At 44.9% G+C, this 21,236-nt stretch overlaps 1 protein-coding gene across 1 annotated transcript in view; it reads left to right on the forward strand.

The window, feature by feature from the left end:
* The window catches only part of CAMTA1 (calmodulin binding transcription activator 1), a 2,140,984-nt gene that overhangs the window by 1,898,501 nt on the left and 221,247 nt on the right, over positions 1 to 21,236 (forward strand). The window contains exon 9 of the mRNA XM_030186102.1: positions 16,433 to 16,559. Coding sequence (XP_030041962.1) covers positions 16,433 to 16,559 — 127 coding nt within the window. The remainder of the gene's footprint in view (positions 1 to 16,432; positions 16,560 to 21,236) is intronic.

The following is a 21,236-nucleotide window of genomic DNA, read 5'->3' on the forward strand; positions in this document are numbered from 1 at the left end:
ATGTAGAATCTCCAATAGTAGCAACATTCCATGTAGAATCTCCAATAGTATCTATTTTATTTTTGTTACATTTGTACCCTGCGCTTTCCCACTCATGGCAGGCTCAATGCGGCTTACATAGGGCAATGAAGGGTTAAGTGACTTGCCCAGAGTCACAAGGAGCTGCCTGTGCCTGAAGTGGGAATCAAACTCAGTTCCTCAGTTCCCCAGGACCAAACTCCACCACCCTAACCACTAGGCCACTCCTCCTCCACAGTAGTGGAGTGTTTTAGAAGTTTGAAATGCAAAATCCATTCCGCCCTGGAATAGCTATCAAAGTAGTAAAGGTGAAGAGGGTGATATTTCCACTTAGTTGGTCTGGGTAACAGTGTAATTGAACAACAACAAAAAAAAGGTTTGTTTGTTTAATGTTATCTTTGTTTATTTATTTAACATTATTTCTAGCCTACCCATCCCCAGTTCTAGACAGGGTACAAAAACATGGGAAATATTCGCCACGTACAAAAATCACTTAAAACCACTAACATATCTATACTCAATAATCACCAAACATTGATACCACATCATATCAGCATCCATTCTCCCACACTTACGCCTATTTTTACTAAGGTGTGCTATAGGCGCGCTAGCGTTTTTAACGCGCGTTAAACGCTAATGCACCCACAGAAATGTATAGGCGTGTTAGTGTTTAACGCACCTTAACTTTACAGGCATGTTAGAAATGCTAACGCACCTTAGTAAACATACCTTTCATAAGTACATAAGTATTGCCATACTGGGAAAGACCAAAGGTCCATCGAGCCCAGCATCCTGTTTCCAACAGTGGCCAATCTAGGTCACAAATACCTGGCAAGATCCTAAAAAAGTACAAAACATTTTATACTGCTTATCCCCGACCGCCCAAAATCCAGCAGCCAGGCTGATATTCAGCAAAACACGCTTCGAAAGTGCCAAACCCCTCCGAGAAAAGTTGCATTGGCTCTCAATCAAAGAACGGATCATCTTCAAAATCTGCACCTTAGTCCACAAAATCATGTACGGCGTAGTCCCAGGATACATGACAGACCTTATAGACTTACCAATAAGAAACAAAGTCAGATCGTCAAGATCCTACCTAAATCTACACTAGCCAAATTGCAAAGGACTGAAATACAAAACAGCTTACTACTACTACTACTACTACTACTATTTAGCATTTCTATAGCGCTACAAGGCATACGCAGCGCTGTACAAACATAGAAGAAAGACAGTCCCTGCTCAAAGAGCTTACAATCTAATAGACAAAAAATAAATAAAGTAAGCAAATCAAATCAATTAATGTGAACGGGAAGGAAGAGAGGAGGGGGTAGGTGGAGGCGAGTGGTTACAAGTGGTTACGAGTCAAAAGCAATGTCAAAGAGGTGGGTTTTCAGTCTAGATTTAAAGGTGGCCAAGGATGGGGCAAGACGTAGGGGCTCAGGAAGTTTATTCCAGGCGTAGGGTGCAGCGAGACAGAAGGCGCGAAGTCTGGAGTTGGCAGTAGTGGAGAAGGGAACAGATAAGAAGGATTTATCCATGGAGCGGAGTGCACGGGAAGGGGTGTACGGAAGGACGAGTGTGGAGAGATACTGGGGAGCAGCAGAGTGAGTACATTTATAGGTTAGTAGAAGAAGTTTGAACAGGATGCGAAAACGGATAGGGAGCCAGTGAAGGGTCTTGAGGAGAGGGGTAGTATGAGTAAAGCGACCCTGGCGGAAGATGAGACGGGCAGCAGAGTTTTGAACTGACTGGAGAGGGGAGAGGTGACTAAGTGGGAGGCCAGCAAGAAGCAGATTGCAGTAGTCTAAACGAGAGGTGACAAGGGTGTGGATGAGGGTTTTGGTAGAGTGCTCGGAAAGAAAGGGGCGGCCGGCTTCTCCTACATAAGCGCACAACTATGGAATGGCCTCCCAAAAGCTGTGAAAACAATCCATGACCACCTGAACTTCAGGAAATCACTGAAAACCAACCTCTTCAAAAAGGCCTACCCCAACGACCCCACGTAACCCTCTTCACCTACCAACACAGCATGACTATGATCGAACAGGACATCACGCAATCTTCATCCATTCCGACCCTCCACTTATACCTCATACGATCACTATACAACTTTGTATTTGTTATCCACCGACTGGGCAAACGCCTTTGACGGTACTATGTAAGCCACATTGAGCCTGCAAATAGGTGGGGAAATGTGGGGTACAAATGCAACAAATAAATAAGAGGCCTTATAAGTGCATACGATGAGGTTTACGTGCAAAATTGCTTTATAAAATTATCCCCTTTCAGGGCAGAAGCCATATGCATGCATTCACACATTAGTATATAAGCGTATCACTGCCTACGCATTGCCGTACTAGGACAGACCAAAGGTCCATCAAGCCCAGTATCCTGTTTCCAACAGTGGCCAATCCAGGTCACAAGCACCTGGCTGGCAGGATCTCAAGAAAATAAAATAGATTTCAAGGGATACCTGGGTAATTTAACTAGTGCAAAGCATTTCAGTTAAAACCATCCATCTGCTATTTTGTATGGGTGATGGGGAGAAATATTGAGCATGTCCGCTATCTTCCTCCCCAATCTAAACATGTTTCGCAGCAAAACTTCCTTGCAATTTGGGTAAAAACATATGTGTGCTGTGGAGTACCACATGTATGTTGAACTGGGTTAAGAAGGGCAATCAATGTTCAGACATGCAAATAGGAAAAAGCAGTCTCTACAGGTGCAAATATGAAAATGGTCAGCAGAGGGCAGCAAAGGAACAGGTAACTGTCTAAGGGACCCTTTTACTAAGCCATGGTAGGGCTACTGCTCAGGTAGTGAGCACCAAACTGACCCTACTGCCGGGGTAGTGCAGGCACCAGGCAGTAACTCCAAAGTCGGTGCGTGCAGTTTCCCACGGTAGAAAATAATTTTCTATTTTCTACTGCGGGGGGGAGGGAGGGGGGTTGTAATTGGCAGCGTGGTGACATTGCCGCGTGCTGCCTGATTACCGCATAAGTAGCGTGTGAGCCCTTACCACCATCTAGGTTGCAGTAAAGGCTCAGGCAGTAAATAGCCACACGCTAATTTTAATATTAGTGCATGGCCATTTACTGCCCCATTTTTAAAAAAGGCATTTTTCCCACCGCAGTAAAAAAAAAACGGCCCAGCGCGCACCAATTTCATGCGCCAAAACTAGCGCAGGACACTTTTTTGCCACGGCTTAGTAAAAGGGCCCCTAAGAAAGCCGAGAAGCTTCTTACAATGTTAGACCATTGCATGTTGTTTTAGTGAAATTTTATTTAATTTATTAGGCTTTATTTACCGTCTTTTTGAAGGAACTCACTCAAGGTGGTGTACGGTAAGAATAAATCAAGCATAAGCAACAGACAATTACAGCAGTAAAACTGTTCAAATAGCAATACAAAGTATGGCATTGTATACTACTTACAATGTCAACACAGTACGTAATAGAACATTATAATTGACAGCGTGGGGTATAAGCAAAGATGGAACATATAGATAGGTAAGAGAGTAAGAGGAGTTAGGAAATAAGGGGACTAGGTTTTTTTTTATTCTTTTATTTATTAGATTTACATTTTATTTCAAGTACAATTCTTGAATTGGAAAAGATGGCTATCCAGCTTATAATTGAAAAAGAAAAACGCCTATATTGCGACCCAAATCGGGAGATAGACGTTTATCTCACAAAAACGAATAAAGCGGTATAATCGAAAGCCAAATTTGGACGTTTTCAACTGCACTCCATCGCGGATGCGGACAAAGTTGATGGGGGCGTGTCAAAGGCGTGGTGAAGGCGGAACTGGGGCGTGGTTATCGGCCAATCAGAGATAGGCGCCTTTCGCCGATAATGGAAAAAAAATATGCGTTTTTAGCGAGAATTTAGGGCACTTTTCCTGTACCCTGTTTTTCCACGAATAGGGCCCCAAAAAGTGCCCTAAATGACCAGATGACCACTGGAGGGAGTCGGGGATGACCTCCCCTGACTCCCCCAGTGGTCACAAACCCCCTCCCACCACAAAAATATGCCGTTTCACAACTTTTTATGGTCACCCTCAAATGTCATACCCACCTCCCTGGCAGCAGTATGCAGGTCACTGGAGCAGTTATTAGGGGGTGCAGTGGACTTCAGGCAGGTAGACCCAGGCCCATCCCCCCCACCTGTTACACTTGTGCTGGTAAATGGGAGCCCTCCAAACCGCCCCCCCAAACCCACTGTACCCACATGTAGGTGCCCCCCTTCACCCCTTAGGGCTATAGTAATGGTGTAGACTTGTGGGCGGTGGGTTTTGAGGGGGATTTGGGGGGCTCAACACCCAAGGGAAGGGTGCTATGCACCTGGGAGCTCTTTTACCTTTTTTTTTTTTTTTTTTGTAAAAGTGCCCCCTAGGGTGCCCGGTTGGTGTCCTGGCATGTGAGGGGGACCAGTGCACTACGAATCCTGGCCCCTCCCACGAACAAATGCCTTGGGTTTATTCGTTTTTGAGCTGGGCGCTTTCATTTTCCATTATCACTGAAAAACAAAAACGCCCAGCTCACAAATTGTCGAATAAAACATGGACGTCTATTTTTTTCGAAAATACGGTTCAGTCCGCCCCTTCACGGACCCTTTCTCGGAGATAAACGCCCATGGAGATAGACGTTTTCGTTCAATTATGCCCCTCTATAAGTCATTATACATTCCTAAAGAAATTACTTATTACAAACTTTTTAAATCTTGAAGTACTGCTCATCTTTAGTCCACAATTTAGAGGCATTACACAACACTAAGGAAAACAGAGAATAATCTACCTTAAAGGAAAAAGGCGGCAAAGTGAATAGCACCATGGTATTAGTACTTATTACGGAGTAGAAGTTGTTACATTGCTTTGTTGTGGCATAGGTGATTGAGCTAAGTTAGTTTCCAAAAAAAGAATTTAACTGTTTAGAGTAAAAAAAATACATATTTAATAGAATTTAACTTTAAGACACATTTGCAAGAGAAATTCAACCAAAATAAAGCGCCCGGTTGCAAAGCTTTCAGGCGCAGCTTAAGAAACTCTTGTCCTTTGTTTTGTGTGGTTTTAGAGACATCTGGATACATTTTTATTTTACAATCCAGGACATTTTTATCTCTATGAAAGAAATATTGTTTCAGTATCCAGTCTCTGTCAGGTTGTAATATAAAAGTTACTTTAAGTGTTGGCTGTTGTCAATCTCACATTGTCGTCCTCAAGTATTTCAGTTAAATTCATGTCTAATGTCTCTACAAACACATCCACTCTTTCTCCATGTTCTAAATCTTTCTTTACGAAAGGCAACATATAATACATTTTTGATATAGGAGGATGAACCGTTCGAACCACTCTGGGCCATCTCCGCATCTGGATTTCCACTGTCCGTCTTAGTCTCTCTTCCCTTTCCCTTTCCTTCTTACCCTGTTCCTTCCCCCCCTATCCAATGTAATTGTAATTGATTAATCTGTACATTGTAAGCCACTTTGAGTCTGCTTTATGTGGGAAAAAAGTGGGGTATAAATGTTCATCCTATATAATAAAAGGCACCTCCAACATTCTGAAGCTGACTGCATGGCTGAGGCATTCCTGCTCTCTGTATCCATCTCCTGAATTGACATCACGTACTTCCGGGTTCGTCACAAGCAGAAGTGACCAACCACACGAGGTTTCTCGGCTTCAGAATGTTGGAGGTGCATTCTATTAAATAGGATTGGTCAGTTCCTTGAAGCACAGCCAGAGCTCAGCGTCCTGCACAGTAACGCTCAGACACCAGAGAGAGAGGGGGGGAGGTATCTCTGTCACGCACACACACACACTCTCTCTCTCTCACACACTCTCTCTCACAGTCAATGTCTTTCTTTCGCTCAGTCAATGTCTTTCTTTCTCTCACTCTCATACACTGTCTCTCACACACTCTATGTCTCACACTGTATCACATTCACTCTCTATGTGTCACACAGTCACTCACACACTCTCTTGGTCTCATACACTCAGTCTCACAGAGAGTCTGTCTCACACACACACTCTCTCGCACACACTGTATCTGTGTGATGGTCTCATACACTCAGTCTCACAGAGAGTCTGTGTCTCACACACACTCTCGCACATACTGTATCTGTGTGAAACACACTCTCTCTCACACTGTGTCTCACATACGCACTTGCACACACTCTCATTCTCACACACACACTCTCATTCTCACACACACACTCTCATTCTCACACACACACAGTCTCTCTCTCTCACAGACACATTCTCTCTCTCTCAGACACACTGGCACCCAGACTCACTCTTTCTCTGTCACACACACACTCGCACATTCACTCTCTCTCTCATAGAGTCACTCTCACACACAGTCTCTCAAACATACACACTCTGAGGAAAACCTTGCTAGCGCCCGTTTCATTTGTGTCAGAAACGGGCCTTTTTTACTAGTAAATAAATAAATGTGACTGTTCAGGAATGTTTAAGACCTCCGTTAAATATTTTTTTAAAGTAAGAAGAGGTGAGATTGAAAGTTGCTTTGGAAAATAAGGGAACTAATTTAAAGAAAGGTACACAAGAGGTCAGTGAGATGGTTAAATATTATCTCAGCTAGGGTAGGAGTGGATAAACATGTCCCGCTGCTGTATGTGTTATTAGTATTATTATTATTAGTTATTAGTATTATCACAAGTTATAGTGCTATAAGGTGTATATGGTGCTTTACAGAGCCAGTCCCTGCTTCTCAGAGCTTACAATCTAGTTAAGACAATCAAAAACTAACAAAAGACTCTGAAAGGCCCTTTTACTAAGCCGCGTAAGCGTCTACGCGCGTTGAACGTGAGCCAAAATAGAGCTACCACCCGACTACCGCCTGGCTCGTGAGGTAATTTCAGTTTTTTTCAGACGTGCGTATTGGACACGCGCCAAGTGGCATTTGACATGCGTAAGTCATTACCGCCCGGTTACCGCGTGAGACTTTACCACCAGGTCAATGGCCGGTGGTAAGGTCTCAGACCGAAAATGAACGTGCGCCAATTTTGATTTTGCCACGCGTCCGTTTTCAGCAAAAAAAAATTTTAAAAGGCATTTTTTTGCAGGCGCGCTGAAAAATGGGTCCGCGCATGCCCAAAACACGTGCCTACACTACCGCAGGCCATTTTTCAATGCACCTTAGTAAAAAGGACCCCTGAGTTAAGATGGCAAAGTCATGATAGGGAAGATCTGAAATTGGAGTTAGAACTGTGATTAATTGAGCAAGGGACAATGTTTCACTGAGCTGAGCAGAAAGCACTGAGGTATCTTAGGAATTCCAAACACAACCAGTGAAACAGATCTGCACCTGGAGAGGAGCTTCCAGTCTCATCCTGGCAGTCCTTTCATAGCTGATTAAGCATTTTTCCTTGCCATTTGAGTAGGTGGGAGGTGTTCTGAGAGAACAAACAGCAGCTGTCACTTGCTTAATAGGGAGTATAACTGAAGGCAGAAATCACTTTAATTTTATGAATCAGCAAAGATTAAATTATTGGCCCAAAACAATCTATCAGCTGATTAGATAAGAATGCATTAAACATGTTTTATTGCTGATTTTTTTTAAATTCATTTATAAGTAAATAGAAACAACACTCTTTCTAAAGCCACTGCCCAGTTGCTTCAAACTGTACATAAGTACACAAGTATTGCCATACTGGGAAAGACCAAAGGTCCATCAAGCCCAGCATCCTGTTTCCAATAGTGGCCAATCCAGGTCATAAGTACCTGGCAGAAACCTAAATATTAGCAACATTCCATGTAGAACCCCAAAGAGTAGCAACATTCCATTCAGATTCTCAAATAGCAGCAACATTCCATGTAGAACCCCAAAGAGTAGCAAGATTCCATTCAGAATCTCAAATAGCAGCATAAGTACATAAGTATTGCCATACTGGGACAGACCAAAGGTCCATCAAGCCCAGCATCCTGTTTCCAATAGCGGCCAATCCAGGTCATAAGTACCTGGCAAGATCCCCCAAAAGTGCAAAACATTTTATACTGCTTATCCCAGAAATAATGGATTTTCTCCAAGTCTATTTAATAACGGTCTATGGACTTTTCCTTTAGGAAGTCATCCAAACCTTTCTTAAACTCCGCCTTTACCATATTCTCCGGCAATGAATTCCAGAGTTTAATTACACGTTGAGTGAAGAAACTTTTTCTCCGATTCGTTTTAAATTTACTACATTGTAGCTTCATCGCATACCCCCTAGTCCTAGTATTTTTGGAAAGCGTGAACAGACGCTTCATGTCTACCCTTTCCACTCCACTCATTATTTTATAGACCTCTATCATATCTCCCCTCAGCCATCTCTTTTCCAAGCTGAAGAGCCCTAGCCGCTTTAGCCTTTCCTCAAAGGGAAGTCGTCCCATCCCCTTTATCAGTTTTGTCGCCCTTCTCTGCACCTTTTCTAATTCCACTATATCTTTTTTGAGATTTAATTATATAGGGGCCTTTTACTAACCCGCATAAGCGTCTACATGTGCCCAACGTGCGCCAAAATGGAGTTACCGCCCGCTACCATGTGGCTCATGCGCTAATTTCATTTCTGGCGTGTATCCGATACGCGCATCTGAAAAATATTTTTTATTTTTGGGCACGCATAACGGACGTGTGCCAAGTGGCATTTGACGCACACAGGTCATTACCGCCCAAATTCTTTACCGCTAGTAGTAAAGTCTCAGATCCAAAATGGATGCACAGCCATTTTGATTTTGACGCACATCCATTTTCGCCAAAAGAAAAAGGCCTTTTTTACAGGCACACTAAAAAGTGGATCGGCACACGCCCAAAACCCGCATCTACACTACCGCAAACCATTTTTCAATACACTTTAGTAAAAGGACCCCATAGAAAAGAAACCTCAAAGTTTAATTACCTACAAAAAAAGCCTTTTGCCAAAAATGGACCTGCAGCAAAATGAAATTTGGCGCGCGTCCATTTTGGGCCTGAGACCTTATCATTACTCATTGACTTAGCGGTAAAGTCTTACGCGTTAACCAGGCAGCAATCGTCAGCGCACGTACAATGCTGATTACCACCCGGTTAGTGCCGTGTGCTGGAATTTTCCGGCGCACATAAAAAATGAAATTACCGCCTGGGCCACATAGTAGCCAGGCGATAGTTCCAAATTGGCACGCATAGGCACCTACGCAGCTTACTAAAAGGGCCCCTTACATTTCGGATGATAACTGCTAAGGGGGAGAATTATCATTGTGGGCTACTGTTAAGACATTCTATTGTTATTCCCAGATATAAGTAACCGGTCTCATTGCACAAAATGGGATCTGGTTAAAATAGCACAAGTTAGTGGTAAAATAACACATCTTAACAGTGGCCCACGATAATAACGTCTCTGTTTAGTGTGAAGAGTTTCAGTCTGTGATAACCGGAGCTGATATTGTGATGTCATAATGCCTCATTCCACCAGTATTTAAGAGCCAACCTCATCAGTGATGTCACAATGGCTTGATTGCCCTTTACTTGGCTCACTTCTGATATTGTGATGTCATAATGCCTTATTCTACCAATGCCTAAGAACCAACCTCATCAGTGATGTCACAATGGCTTGATTATCCTATACTTGGCTCACTTTTACTACATATAGCAGTGATTTCAATTTCTGGGGACATTTCTTTTTTTCTTTATTTAAGGGGGAAGTTATTAATGTGGGTTATTTTACTGTTGACCCTAGTTATTAGTAAATTAGGGGTCCTTTTACTTAAAATGCATTAAGAAATGGGCTTAGCATGTTTTAATGTGGGACTTTTCCGTGGGCTAAACTCATTTCTAATGCTGCCCAAAGATAGGACTTTTTTTTTCCAGATCCCACACTAATTTTTCCATTAACACATGAGACCTGCAAAAATATTAATATGGGAGCACATACCACCTCCTATTTAGGATGCACCATGTTCGCCTGCATTAAGTCTGTGTTATCCAGTTAGCCAGAATGCGGTAGCTGGATAATGTTTTTGTGCTCCTTCCTCACATATTCATTGTGGAAATCTTGAAAACCTGACTGGGTTGTGGCCCTGGAGAACCGTGGTTGCTCACCCCTGCTCCAAAGTCGTCTCTAACGAACATGACGCAACTAACAAGTGACCCCTGTTTCTAGAGGGAGATTTTTTGCCAGTCTTGGTTTTTAACTTACAGCCTAGTGCATTGTGGTTTATGTAGTCTCTACTTTCCCACTAACAAATGAGAATCAGAGGTGCCAAAATGGGTCAGGTGGATGGTGTTGGAAATCAGAGACCAGCCTGGACATTTCCCTCTACAGCCTGGGCAGCTCATCAGATCTGCCTCTGTGTAACATCCAACAATGAAACTAGCTGTTCAAGTAATTTGATAATACACGCAGAGACGGTTCATTTTTTTTTCTATTTTCTATTTTATTAATGAAGAATAAGGTGGACCCTCCGTATTAATAAAGGCTTTTCAAGCACTCACCAGCGCTCAAATTTGAAAACAGCGATGGCGGGAACCAATAAAGAATCTCACCCGCTGAAATAATGGTCAATAGCTTACATCCCACGGCTCTGCTGTAAAGAAACACTGACCCGCGCTCTGTAATGCTTCAAATAAACAATACATATGCTCAAAAGTGTGCCCAACTATGTGTGACATGTTCAGAATAATCTGACTCAAAACATTTTTTAGCTATTAATTAATCCCAAAATAGTCCACGGGCCCTGTTTACTAAGGTGAACTATAGACCTACCAACAAGAAATACAAAAAGTTCATCACGTACTTTCTTAAACCTCCACTAACCTAACTGTAAGGGACTTAAATACAAATCATTATATGCATCCAGCTTCTCCTATATCTGCGTGCAACGTTGGAATGCGCTACCGAATGCCTTAAAAACAACACACGATCTGACAGCCTTCCGGAGGTCACTGAAAACTCACTTATTCAACGAGACTTATAATAAGAATCCTTCATGAAAGACTCATTATTATATCTGTATCAGAACTAATCAACATTGAACTTCTTAATGCTAACTCTAGCATTAGTGCACGCTAATTATTAGAATGTGCTAAAAACGCTAGCGCCAAGGGCCCCTTTTACCAAGCTGCGGCAAAAGGGGGGCTGCGCTGGCATCGGTGCGTGTTTTTCATGCGTACCGAGGTCCCCTTTTACTGCAATGGGTAAAAGAGAAGTCTCTCTTTCTTGCAGGAAATGGCTGTGCGACAAGTAAAGCACTTGCCGCGTGGCCATTTCGGGGAGGAGCCTTTATCGCCACCCATTGAGGTGGCGGTAAGGACTCCTGCGCTAACCCGGTGGTAACCGGCCAACGCGCGGCACTGACCGGTTAATGCCAGGTACAGTCCGGCACTACAAAAATAGAAATATTTTTGCAGCGCTGGATATGATGACACGCTAGGGGTGGAAGTACCACTGGGCTACTGCGGTAGCCTGGAAGTACTTCCTGTTTAGCGAGCGGTAAGCCTGCGTTGGGTAAAAGGGGCCCCTTCAGCGTAGCTTATTTCTTTATTACGTTTGTATCCCACATTTTCCCACCTATTTGCAGGCTCAATGTGGCTTACATAGTACCGTAAAGGCAATCGCCTAGTCCGATAGAGGAACAAATACAATTAGTATTAGCTTAGTAAACAGGGCCCCAAAAGACTTATCTTTACACAATGTCCAATCACGGGGAACAATCCAAATGTGTCACGGACTAAGATGGACCCCAATGAGCCTTGTTTCACTTCTTCAGGATTCCAGTAAAACAACTGTCCACTGAAAACAAATGTCCCCAAAACACCAGAAATCATGGCCTCAGCTAGTTTAATTGTTGATTTTTGTATCTCTTAGAGCTTATTACTGTGTAACATCCTGCATTGTTGGGTACACAGATGCTGTTTATTTTTATTTTCCAAATTCTAAGAATATCACTTAGACTGAATCACGAGGATATCACGCATACTATAGATAATCTGGAGAGCGGGGGTGTCAAGTTTCCTGCCTCAATTTAAAAATAGTTTTTTGCTGTAAAGGAAATTCTGCAACAATGTTTCTGAAATTCAGTGGCATTTGAATGTAACTTTGCACAGTTTTGCACGTGGGGAAGACAATTTTTACACTGCCCGTGGGGCTTGTAAACTGAATTTGAAAGAGATTTTTCTTAGAAAATGTTGGCCAGCAGGGGCATGAGTTGAAGCTACAGTGTGGTAAATTTAAAACGAATCGGAGAAAATTTTTCTTCACCCAACGTGTAATTAGACTCTGGAATTCGTTGCCGGAGAACGTGGTACGGGCGGTTAGCTTGACGGAGTTTAAAAAGGGGTTAGATAGATTCCTAAAGGACAAGTCCATAGACCGCTATTAAATGGACTTGGAAAAATTCCGCATTTTTAGGTATAACTTGTCTGGAATGTTTTTACGTTTGGGGAGCGTGCCAGGTGCCCTTGACCTGGATTGGCCACTGTCGGTGACAGGATGCTGGGCTAGATGGACCTTTGGTCTTTCCCAGTATGGCACTACTTATGTACTTATGAGAAGGAGGTACTTTTGCATTCATATACTAGTTTCCAGCATAACTAGCCTAGTTGTTGACAGAATAAGGCTTGTGACTGAGAAGGAGGCAGGTAAGAAGGAATCCAGCTTCCAGCTCAGCATGGGGGATTTTGGAGGGGAGGATGGAAAGAAGATCAACATGAAGGTGCCTGGATGCCCAGAGCCACTGTTTGTTTTTTTTAAAACAAAGATTGGGTGGGAGTAGGCACCAGTTGGCAGCTCCCCTGAATCCATCCAGTTTATTTTTATTGAAAGGCATCTGAAATGCTACAAGTTACATACATTATTTATTTATTTTAGATCATTTATACCCCGCTTTTTGCCACGTAAAGCAGCCCCAGAGCGGCTTACAATGAACTAATAAAAACAATTACACTGACAGTTGAGAGGGCAGAAGGGAAGGGTATATAAATACAATATTTAAACAAACAAATAAGCATCAGGCAGTGCAAAATGACAAAAACAGCATTGATGTAAATGCTTATTTAAAAAAAAGATAATAATATAGGCGGTTAGCTATAGCTTTTTAAAACTCTGCTAAGGCAGTTAGCTTAGCAGAGTTTTAAAAAAAGGTTTGGACGGCTTACTAAAGGAAAAGTCCATAGACCATTATTAAATTGGACTTGGGAAAAATCCACTATTTCTGGGATAAGCAGTATAAAATGTTTAGATTAGATTATTATTATTAGATTAGATTTATTATTGATAACCCTCCCTCATCAAGGGTGAGGTACAATATGCACACAAAAAAAATACATAAAGCATACAAACAATAACATTACAAAAAAGTTAAAATATTAACCCACACCATAGTTCATAAACAGGCAACCAGAATATTCAAAGCAGAACCTTATACTTGACCAGCAGTAGCCTAAAAAGCACCCAATTATTGGCACTGTTTGGCTCATTAATCAATTAAATTGCATGCACAATTAGGCATACGCAGTTTTGAGCACTGTATATAGAATTAGGAGGAAAATGTGCTCATCAAGTACAACCCACGGTAACCCCGCAGCCAAGCCCCGTGGTTGCTTTCTGCATCAGGTCTCTTGTGATTCCAGTCCTATGTGCAGGGTGCAAAACTATAAGGGAACTGAAACATTGAAGAGTTACAAAATAACCAGCATCAAAGGTAATCCACGTATACTGTCACAGAAAAGAAACTGTATTTTAAGATCCAAAAATATTAGTACATTTACTCTGAACAGTCCATACTTTATCCGTTGAGCTCATCGGGCATCTGTATGAGTATTGGCTGGTGCCCTATTAACATCTGGAGCCTGGACATAGCTCAGAATTTAATATCTGGGCTTAAATCTGTGGCCATCAGTAGCTTAAAAATTGCTGATTGCCAAGGGATGAATATCGGGCTTTATGGCCCCGATAGTCAGACTGGGGGATATAGCCGGGATGTCTCCCACGGTTGGCGCTAAACCCAGATATTCAATCCAGTCCGTTCCTGGTGACTGGCATTGAATATCCAGTTTAACTTTGGCCGGTCCGATTTTAACCGGCCACGCTGATATTTATCAGTGGCCGCGTAAAGTGAGATCGGCCAAAGTTATTCCACATATTGTGGTGGACAAAGATGGCCATCAAACTTGGCCGCTCTCACTTTAAAAATCTGCGGATCACCGGTTGTATCACCCGTTATATCTCCACGGCTTACGTGAGAGACCTACTAATACTACCGCAATGCAACACAAATAAGCAGGGCCACTGAGAGACTAGGCTGGGCCCGGGGCAAGGCCGCCCCGCCCCCCCCCCCCCCCCCCACTGCTGTCGCTCCCCCTGCCGCCCCCATCACTCTCCCCACTGCTGCCACCCCCCGACGCTGCAGTCTGCGGTCTCACCTGCCTGCCTCCACGGCTCCGGGCCCCCTGCATTTAATGCAGCAGTCGCAGATCGCCTCTCTTCTGGCCTTCCCTTCCTGTGTCCTTCCCTCGTCTGATGTAACTTCCGGTTTCCGCGAGGGCGGGACACAGGGAGGGAAGGCACGAAGGGAGGCGATCTGTGACTGCCGCTTCGAATGCAGGGGGCCCGGAGACGAGGAGGCAGGCAGGTGAGGCCGGGGACTGAAGCGCTGGCAGCCTGACCCCGGCGCCGGGCCCCCCTTGGAGGTCCAGGCCCGGGGAATTTTGCCCCCCCCCCCCCGCCCCCCTCTCGGCGGCCCTGTAAATAAGAACATAAGATCCTACCTCACACTCCACTTCCCTAAATGCCAAGGCCTAAAATACAAAACCTCATACGCAACGAGTTTCGCCAACATATGCACCAAAAACTGGAACTCCTTCCCAAGAGACCTAAAATACAAAAACAACTACCTGCAATTCAGAAAACATCTGAAAACCCACTTCTACAAAACAACCTACCCTCCTGACGATCCCACAACCACACAACTAATCGGACAACACCCCTACAATCATGAACCTCAAAACAAACAAAAAGAGGATTGAAAAAAGAAACAAGAAGGGAAACTGGACCTGGCTCAATCACACTGAAAGACTCAAAACTCTTAATCCCCCTAAAGAAAACATGTCTCATCTCTCTTCCACCTGTGCCTTTGAACCTGCAAACTGCGATTTTCATTCATAACTGTAAGCCACATTGAACCTACCACTAGGAAGGAAAATGTGGGGTACAAATGCAATAAATAAATAAATAAATAAACTGCTATGAGGCGATATTCAGTGCCAGAAATCCAGCTCTCCAGCACTGAATATCACTGGATAGCCGCGTAAGTGCTGTTTTAGTGGCCATTTTCCTTTGAATATTGGGCAATATGTTCCTTTGTGTGACTCAACTTGGCTGATGATACACGATGGTGTGATATACACATTAGCCACCAGATGGCCCTGTTGCTCTACATTATATATCCATAACTTACTATGGAGATTTCTTTTCCAGTTGTTAATGTTTGGATTCCAAGTCTATATTAATCAAAGATAGGTTGAGAACTGTGTTTGTGATGGGCATTAACTTAATTAGACCAAATCTGCATGTGTGTATACTCATATAGTTTCCTAACTTGTTTTTTATTCCCCCCTGTTTTGCTTTGCTTGACATGGTTTTTGAACTTTTATTCAGGTCTTTTCAGGGGTTCTAGCCCTGTTATAGCAAGAAGTTACAGATTGCTTTCAGCAGGGCCGCTGAGAGACTGGGCGGCCGAGGTCGTCGCCATCCACCACCGGGCCGGGCCCCCCTGAATTCAAATCATAGCGCCTCATCTCGACCTCGCTCCGTGTGAAATAAGCGCAGCAGAGGCAGTCTGCAGATCGCCTCCCTTTGGGCCTTCCCTCCCTGTGTCCCGCCCTCGTCTGACGTAACTTGTGCGAGGGCGGGACACAGGGAGGGAAGGCCCAAAGGGAGGCGATCTGCAGACTGCCTCTGCTGCGCTTCTTTCACACGGAGCGAGGTCGAGGTGAGGCACTATGATTTGAATTCAGGGGGGCCCGGCCCGGTGGTGGGGGGGCGGGTGGAGGGGACTGCGGCGCCAGGCCCCCCTTGGAGGCCCAGGCCCGGGGAATTTTGTCCCCCCTGCCCACCCCCCCTCGGCGGCCCTGGCTTTCAGGCATGACTTGGAAAAAGCCAGACTGACTGGCCCCATTAACTGATTCCTTTCCCAGAGCAGGCAAATCCTTGCTTATTTGACCCCTATTGCATGATTTGGGGGGGGGGGGGGGGTCATAGAAGGGGAGTTAGCCCACATTCCCCTATGGAAAAAAATATATCCTAAGTGGTGTAAAGCTGTGAACTGAGAAAAAATAATAGAACAGTGTCATTCACTTCTGTTTTTTGGTTTTTATTTCCTAATATTGGCTTCACCTGTCCCCCCACCCTCACCTAGGTTCTTTGTCCTTTCTCTTTTCTATGCAGGGGGGAGTGAAAGTCCTAATCACTGGACCCTGGCAGGAGGCCAGCAATAACTACAGCTGTCTGTTTGATCAGATCTCAGTGCCTGCATCGCTAATACAGCCAGGAGTGCTTCGCTGTTACTGCCCAGGTAAGAAGAGCCGGTCTGGCCAGGGAAATGGCTGTGAACATGCGACAGTAAATACCTCACTTTAGTAGACTTAGCAGGAGTAATTCTGTAAAACAGGAACTAACATTCATACCTCTATCACATGGATGAACTTGCGTAAATGCCAAAATTGCACCTAAGCACTATTCCATCAATGCACGCATATTTAGTTTATAAGGATTTATTTACCGACTTCCCGAAAGAATTCACTCAAGGTGATGTACAGTAAGAATAAATCAAACATAATGAATAGACAATTACAGCAGTAAAAATATTCAAATAACAATACAAAGTACGGCATAGTATACTACTTACAATGTCAACACAATACGTAATAGAACATTTTAATTGACAGTGTAGGGTATAAGCAAAGATGGAACGTATAGATAAGTAATTGCTATTCCACTAGCAACATTCCATGTAGAAGTCGGCCCTTGCAGATCACCAATGTGGCCGCGCAGGCTTCTGCTTCTGTGAGTCTGACGTCCTGCACGTAGGTGCAGGACGTCAGACTCACAGAAACAGAAGCCTGCGCAGCCTTCTACATGGAATGTTGCTAACAACATTCCATTTAGAATCTCCAATAGTAGCAACATTCCATATAGAATCTCCAATAGTATCTATTTTATTTTTGTTACATTTGTACCCTGCGCTTTCCCACTCTTGGCAGGCTCAATGCGGCTTCCATGGGGCAATGGAGGGTTAAGTGACTTGCCCGGAGTCACAAGGAGCTGCCTGTGCCTGAAATGGGAATCGAACTCAGTTTCCCAGGACCAAAGTCCACCACCCTAGAATTTTAATAAAACAGTAGTAAAACAATGTAAAAGCGGAACCTTTCAGGCAATGCATTCCAGAGCGTGGGGGCTACTCCAGAGAAGGCTCGCTTGCAGGAGTCACATGGTGTAATGTCTTTTGGAGAGGGCGTGGTTAGGGATACACCTTGGGAGGACCTTAGTGTCCTTGGAGGTGTGCAGAGGGTCATTCTGTTGTTCAAGTACTTAGGGTCATTTCCTTTAAGTGCCTTGAAGATCAGACGTAGAGTTTTAAATTTAGCCCTGTATTGTACTGGTAGACAATGAAGTTTTTTGCAAAAATGGTGTGATGTGGTCACATCGCTTGCAACCTTCTATGAGTCTTGCTGCAGCATTCTGAATCACTTGGAGCTGCTGCAGACCCTTTGTAGTCAGATCATTGTAGAGCGCATTACAGTAATCCAGTCTTGATGTTATCATGGCCTGCACAACTGGGATAAGATTTTCCTTCTCGATGTAAGGAGAGAGGCAGCGTAGTTGTTGCAAATAGTGGAAGCAGCTCTTGAAGGTTGGATTTGGGGAATCAGAGTAAGTGTTCAATCTGGTGGGGGCCTTGTCCCAGACCTCTGCCATGGCTTATACAGCCAAGGCCACAGTTCAGCCCATGTGGCGGGCTGAATATCAGCCTTGGCCGCATCACACGGCGGCAGGCACTGACCTGTTATTGGCAAATGAAAACACATGTTATGTTTTTCCTGCCTGTTTTGACATTTCTCCTGTCATTGCTAACGATTGCCCATCCCTAGTTTGAGATAGTAAATAAGGGTTAGAAGCAGGAAGAGAAAGTCTAGTGAAGGAAACAGAAGCAGAGAAAATACAAAGCTGTGGAGATGATATGGCAGCATATACCAGGAGCGTAGCCAATCCTCCGATTTTGGGGGGAGGAGCGTAGAGGTGGACTGGGGGCAACATATTCCTTCTCTCCCCCCCCCCCCCCCCCCCCACTCCCCTCACCCCACTGTGTGCTAAAGATAATGCCTTTCCTGGCAGGGATGCTGAAGCCCGCCAGCCAAACCTTGGCCTCGTGCTGCTGCTGCAGTACAGAAGAAGTCGGCTGCGTGCCTCCAGCCACAGATGCCAGGACTCCCCAAGCATAAGTACATAAGTAATGCCACACTGGGAAAAGACCAAAGGGTCCATCGAGCCCAGCATCCTGTCCACGACAGCGGCCAATCCAGGCCAAGGGCACCTGGCGAGCTTCCCAAACGTACAAACATTCTATACATGTTATTCCTGGAATTGTGGATGTTTCCCAAGTCCATTTAGTAGCGGTTTATGGACTTGTCCTTTAGGAAACCATCCAACCCCTTTTTAAACTCTGCTAAGCTAACCGCCTTCACCACTTTCTTTGGCAATGAATTCCAGAGTTTAATTATATGTTGGGTGAAGAAACATTTTCTCCGATTTGTTTTAAATTTACTACACTGTAGTTTCACCGCATGCCCCCTAGTCCTAGTATTTTTGGAAAGCCTGAACAGACACTTCACATCTTGCAGGAACTGAGCATACTCGAGGAGTTCTGGCATCGGCGGCTGGAAGCACGCTGCCGACTTCTTCTGTTCTGCAACAGTGTGAAGAGGAGAGGAGCAGCTGGGCAATACATTTCTTTGGCTGATGGGGCTTCAGCATCCTCACCAGCCATTTAATGGGAGCTGTACATTTGGAGGGGGCCTGAGCCCAAAGTGGGGGACCCAGGCCCCCTCCTCCTCCATGGCTATGCGACTGGCATATGGTGTAGGGTGCACCCCTTCTAGCATCTAGGGCTGCCGAGAAACTAGGCCGGGCCCGGGGCTGCCCCGCCTCCCCCCCTCCCCCCCACCGCTGCCACCCTCGTCGCTCCCTCCACCACTGCCACCCCCGTCACTCTCCCCGCCACTGCAGTCCGCGGTCTCACTTGCCTGCCTCCATGGCTCCGGGCCCCCTGCATTCAAGGTGGCAGTCGCAGATCGCCTTTCTTCTGTCCTTCCCTCGTCTGATGTAACTTCTGGTTTCCGCTAGGGCGGGACACAGGGAGGGAAGGCCCGAAGGGAGGCAATCTGTGACTACCACTTCGAATGCAGGGGGCCCAGAGCCGAGGAGGCAGGCAGATGAGACCGGGAACTGCACCACCGGCGGCCTGACCCCGGCGCCGGGCCCCCCTTGGAGGCCCGGGCCCAAGGAATTTTGGCCCCCCTGCCCCCCCCCCCCTCGGCAGCCCTGCTAGCAACCAGCTGAATGGAGTGCAAGGTAGCAGGAGTGGAAGCCTGAGTCGGTCAGGGAGAACCTGGGTGTCACCCCAAAGAATGCTAGGAGGAATACACAGGTAGGCTGTAAACCTCCCTAGCATCTGGCAAGCAGCTGGATGGAGCAGTGGGGCAGCAGGAGGCAAGTCTGAGTGGATCCAGGTAGACCTGGAAGGAATATACAGACAGGCTGCAAACCTCTCCAGCACCATTACACCCTCATTGTTTTAAAGAGGCCGCATAAAAGAAGAACACATGGAAATGAAAACCTTTTAACGTGGTTGAAACCCCTGCAGAGTGTAAACAAGAGTAATTTAATCACATTGAATGTATGTACTCCAGTGTATGTAACAAAAGTGCTAAGAAGATAACCTTCAATCACTAAAGAAAGTACCAGCAGGCCCTCCATTTTGGTTGCCATGGGGACAGTCAACTATACCTGCCCTTGTTAAAGCTTTAATGCTTCCAACTCCTCAGTGCAATTTACCAGGCCCTGAGTAGGAGGTAGGACTGTGGCCTACTGTGCTGGGTTTTCTTTTTTGACATGGTCTCATTTCAGCAACAAAATAACACGGTTCCTGTTAAAAGAACTTCTGGTTTTCCATTTATTTCATTATTTTCAAGCCCATGACCCTGGTGGGCCTTTATTTTAATTTTTTTTGGCCTAGCTGTTTCCTGCCTGCTCCTTTAGACTTCCAGCTCAGTCAGAACCAGGGCAATGGCACAATCTGCGACCATACACAGTTCGCTAGGGGGCTTCCCCCCCATTGTTCAACTCTCTTATCTAGCTTAATCCTTGTAACAACAAACCTCGGTTAAGGTCCACCATAAGTGGCAGTCCCTGCCCTTACCCTCCCCCCATGCTTCACCCATGTGAATGCCCCCCCCCCTTGTGTTTACACCCTAACCACCAGATTCTATATAGGCCACCTAAAGTTAGACACAGAAATTTGGGTGTGGATCCCAGATCTGCCCATAAGCTAATTAGGTGATAGCAACCTATTATTGGCATTGATTGGCGGTAATTAGGATTTATGCGCAGATCTGCATTCTGCCCTATTCTGTAAAATGCGTGCCTAATTTTCATACCCCTCCCCAATAATCAGTGCTGTTTACCTGGCCAGAATGGCTGCTGACTGGTTAAATAGTGCTTAACCGGCTATCCGCAGATATTCAGCAGGAGACAACCGGTTATCCCCCGCTGAATATCCCCAGTTAGAGGTTAGCAGTTAGCCGGTTATATCGGCCGATATAATCAGCTATCCGCTGATTTTTAAACTGGGTTTCACAGCCATATTTGTCTACGTGAAAACCTGGTATATCTTTGGCCAGTTTAAAGATAACCAGCTAACTATCGACTTAGCCAGTTATCTTTAAGCTAGCCAAAAATAAACCGGATATTCAGTGCCGGTCACCGGAAACTGCATGGCATTTAATATCTGGTTTAGCTAGTCCAACTCCTGTGGTCTGAATATTGGCCCCAAAGTGCGCAACTCCAGGAGTACGGTCTATAAAATAATGAGTGGAGTTGAACGGGTAGATGTGAAGTGTCTGTTTATGCTTTCCAAAAATACTAGGACTAGGGGGCATACGATGAAGCTACAAAGTAGTAAATTTAAAACGAT

Source organism: Microcaecilia unicolor, chromosome 13 (assembly GCF_901765095.1).
Source record: "Microcaecilia unicolor chromosome 13, aMicUni1.1, whole genome shotgun sequence".
NCBI classification, from domain to species: Eukaryota; Metazoa; Chordata; class Amphibia; order Gymnophiona; family Siphonopidae; genus Microcaecilia; species Microcaecilia unicolor.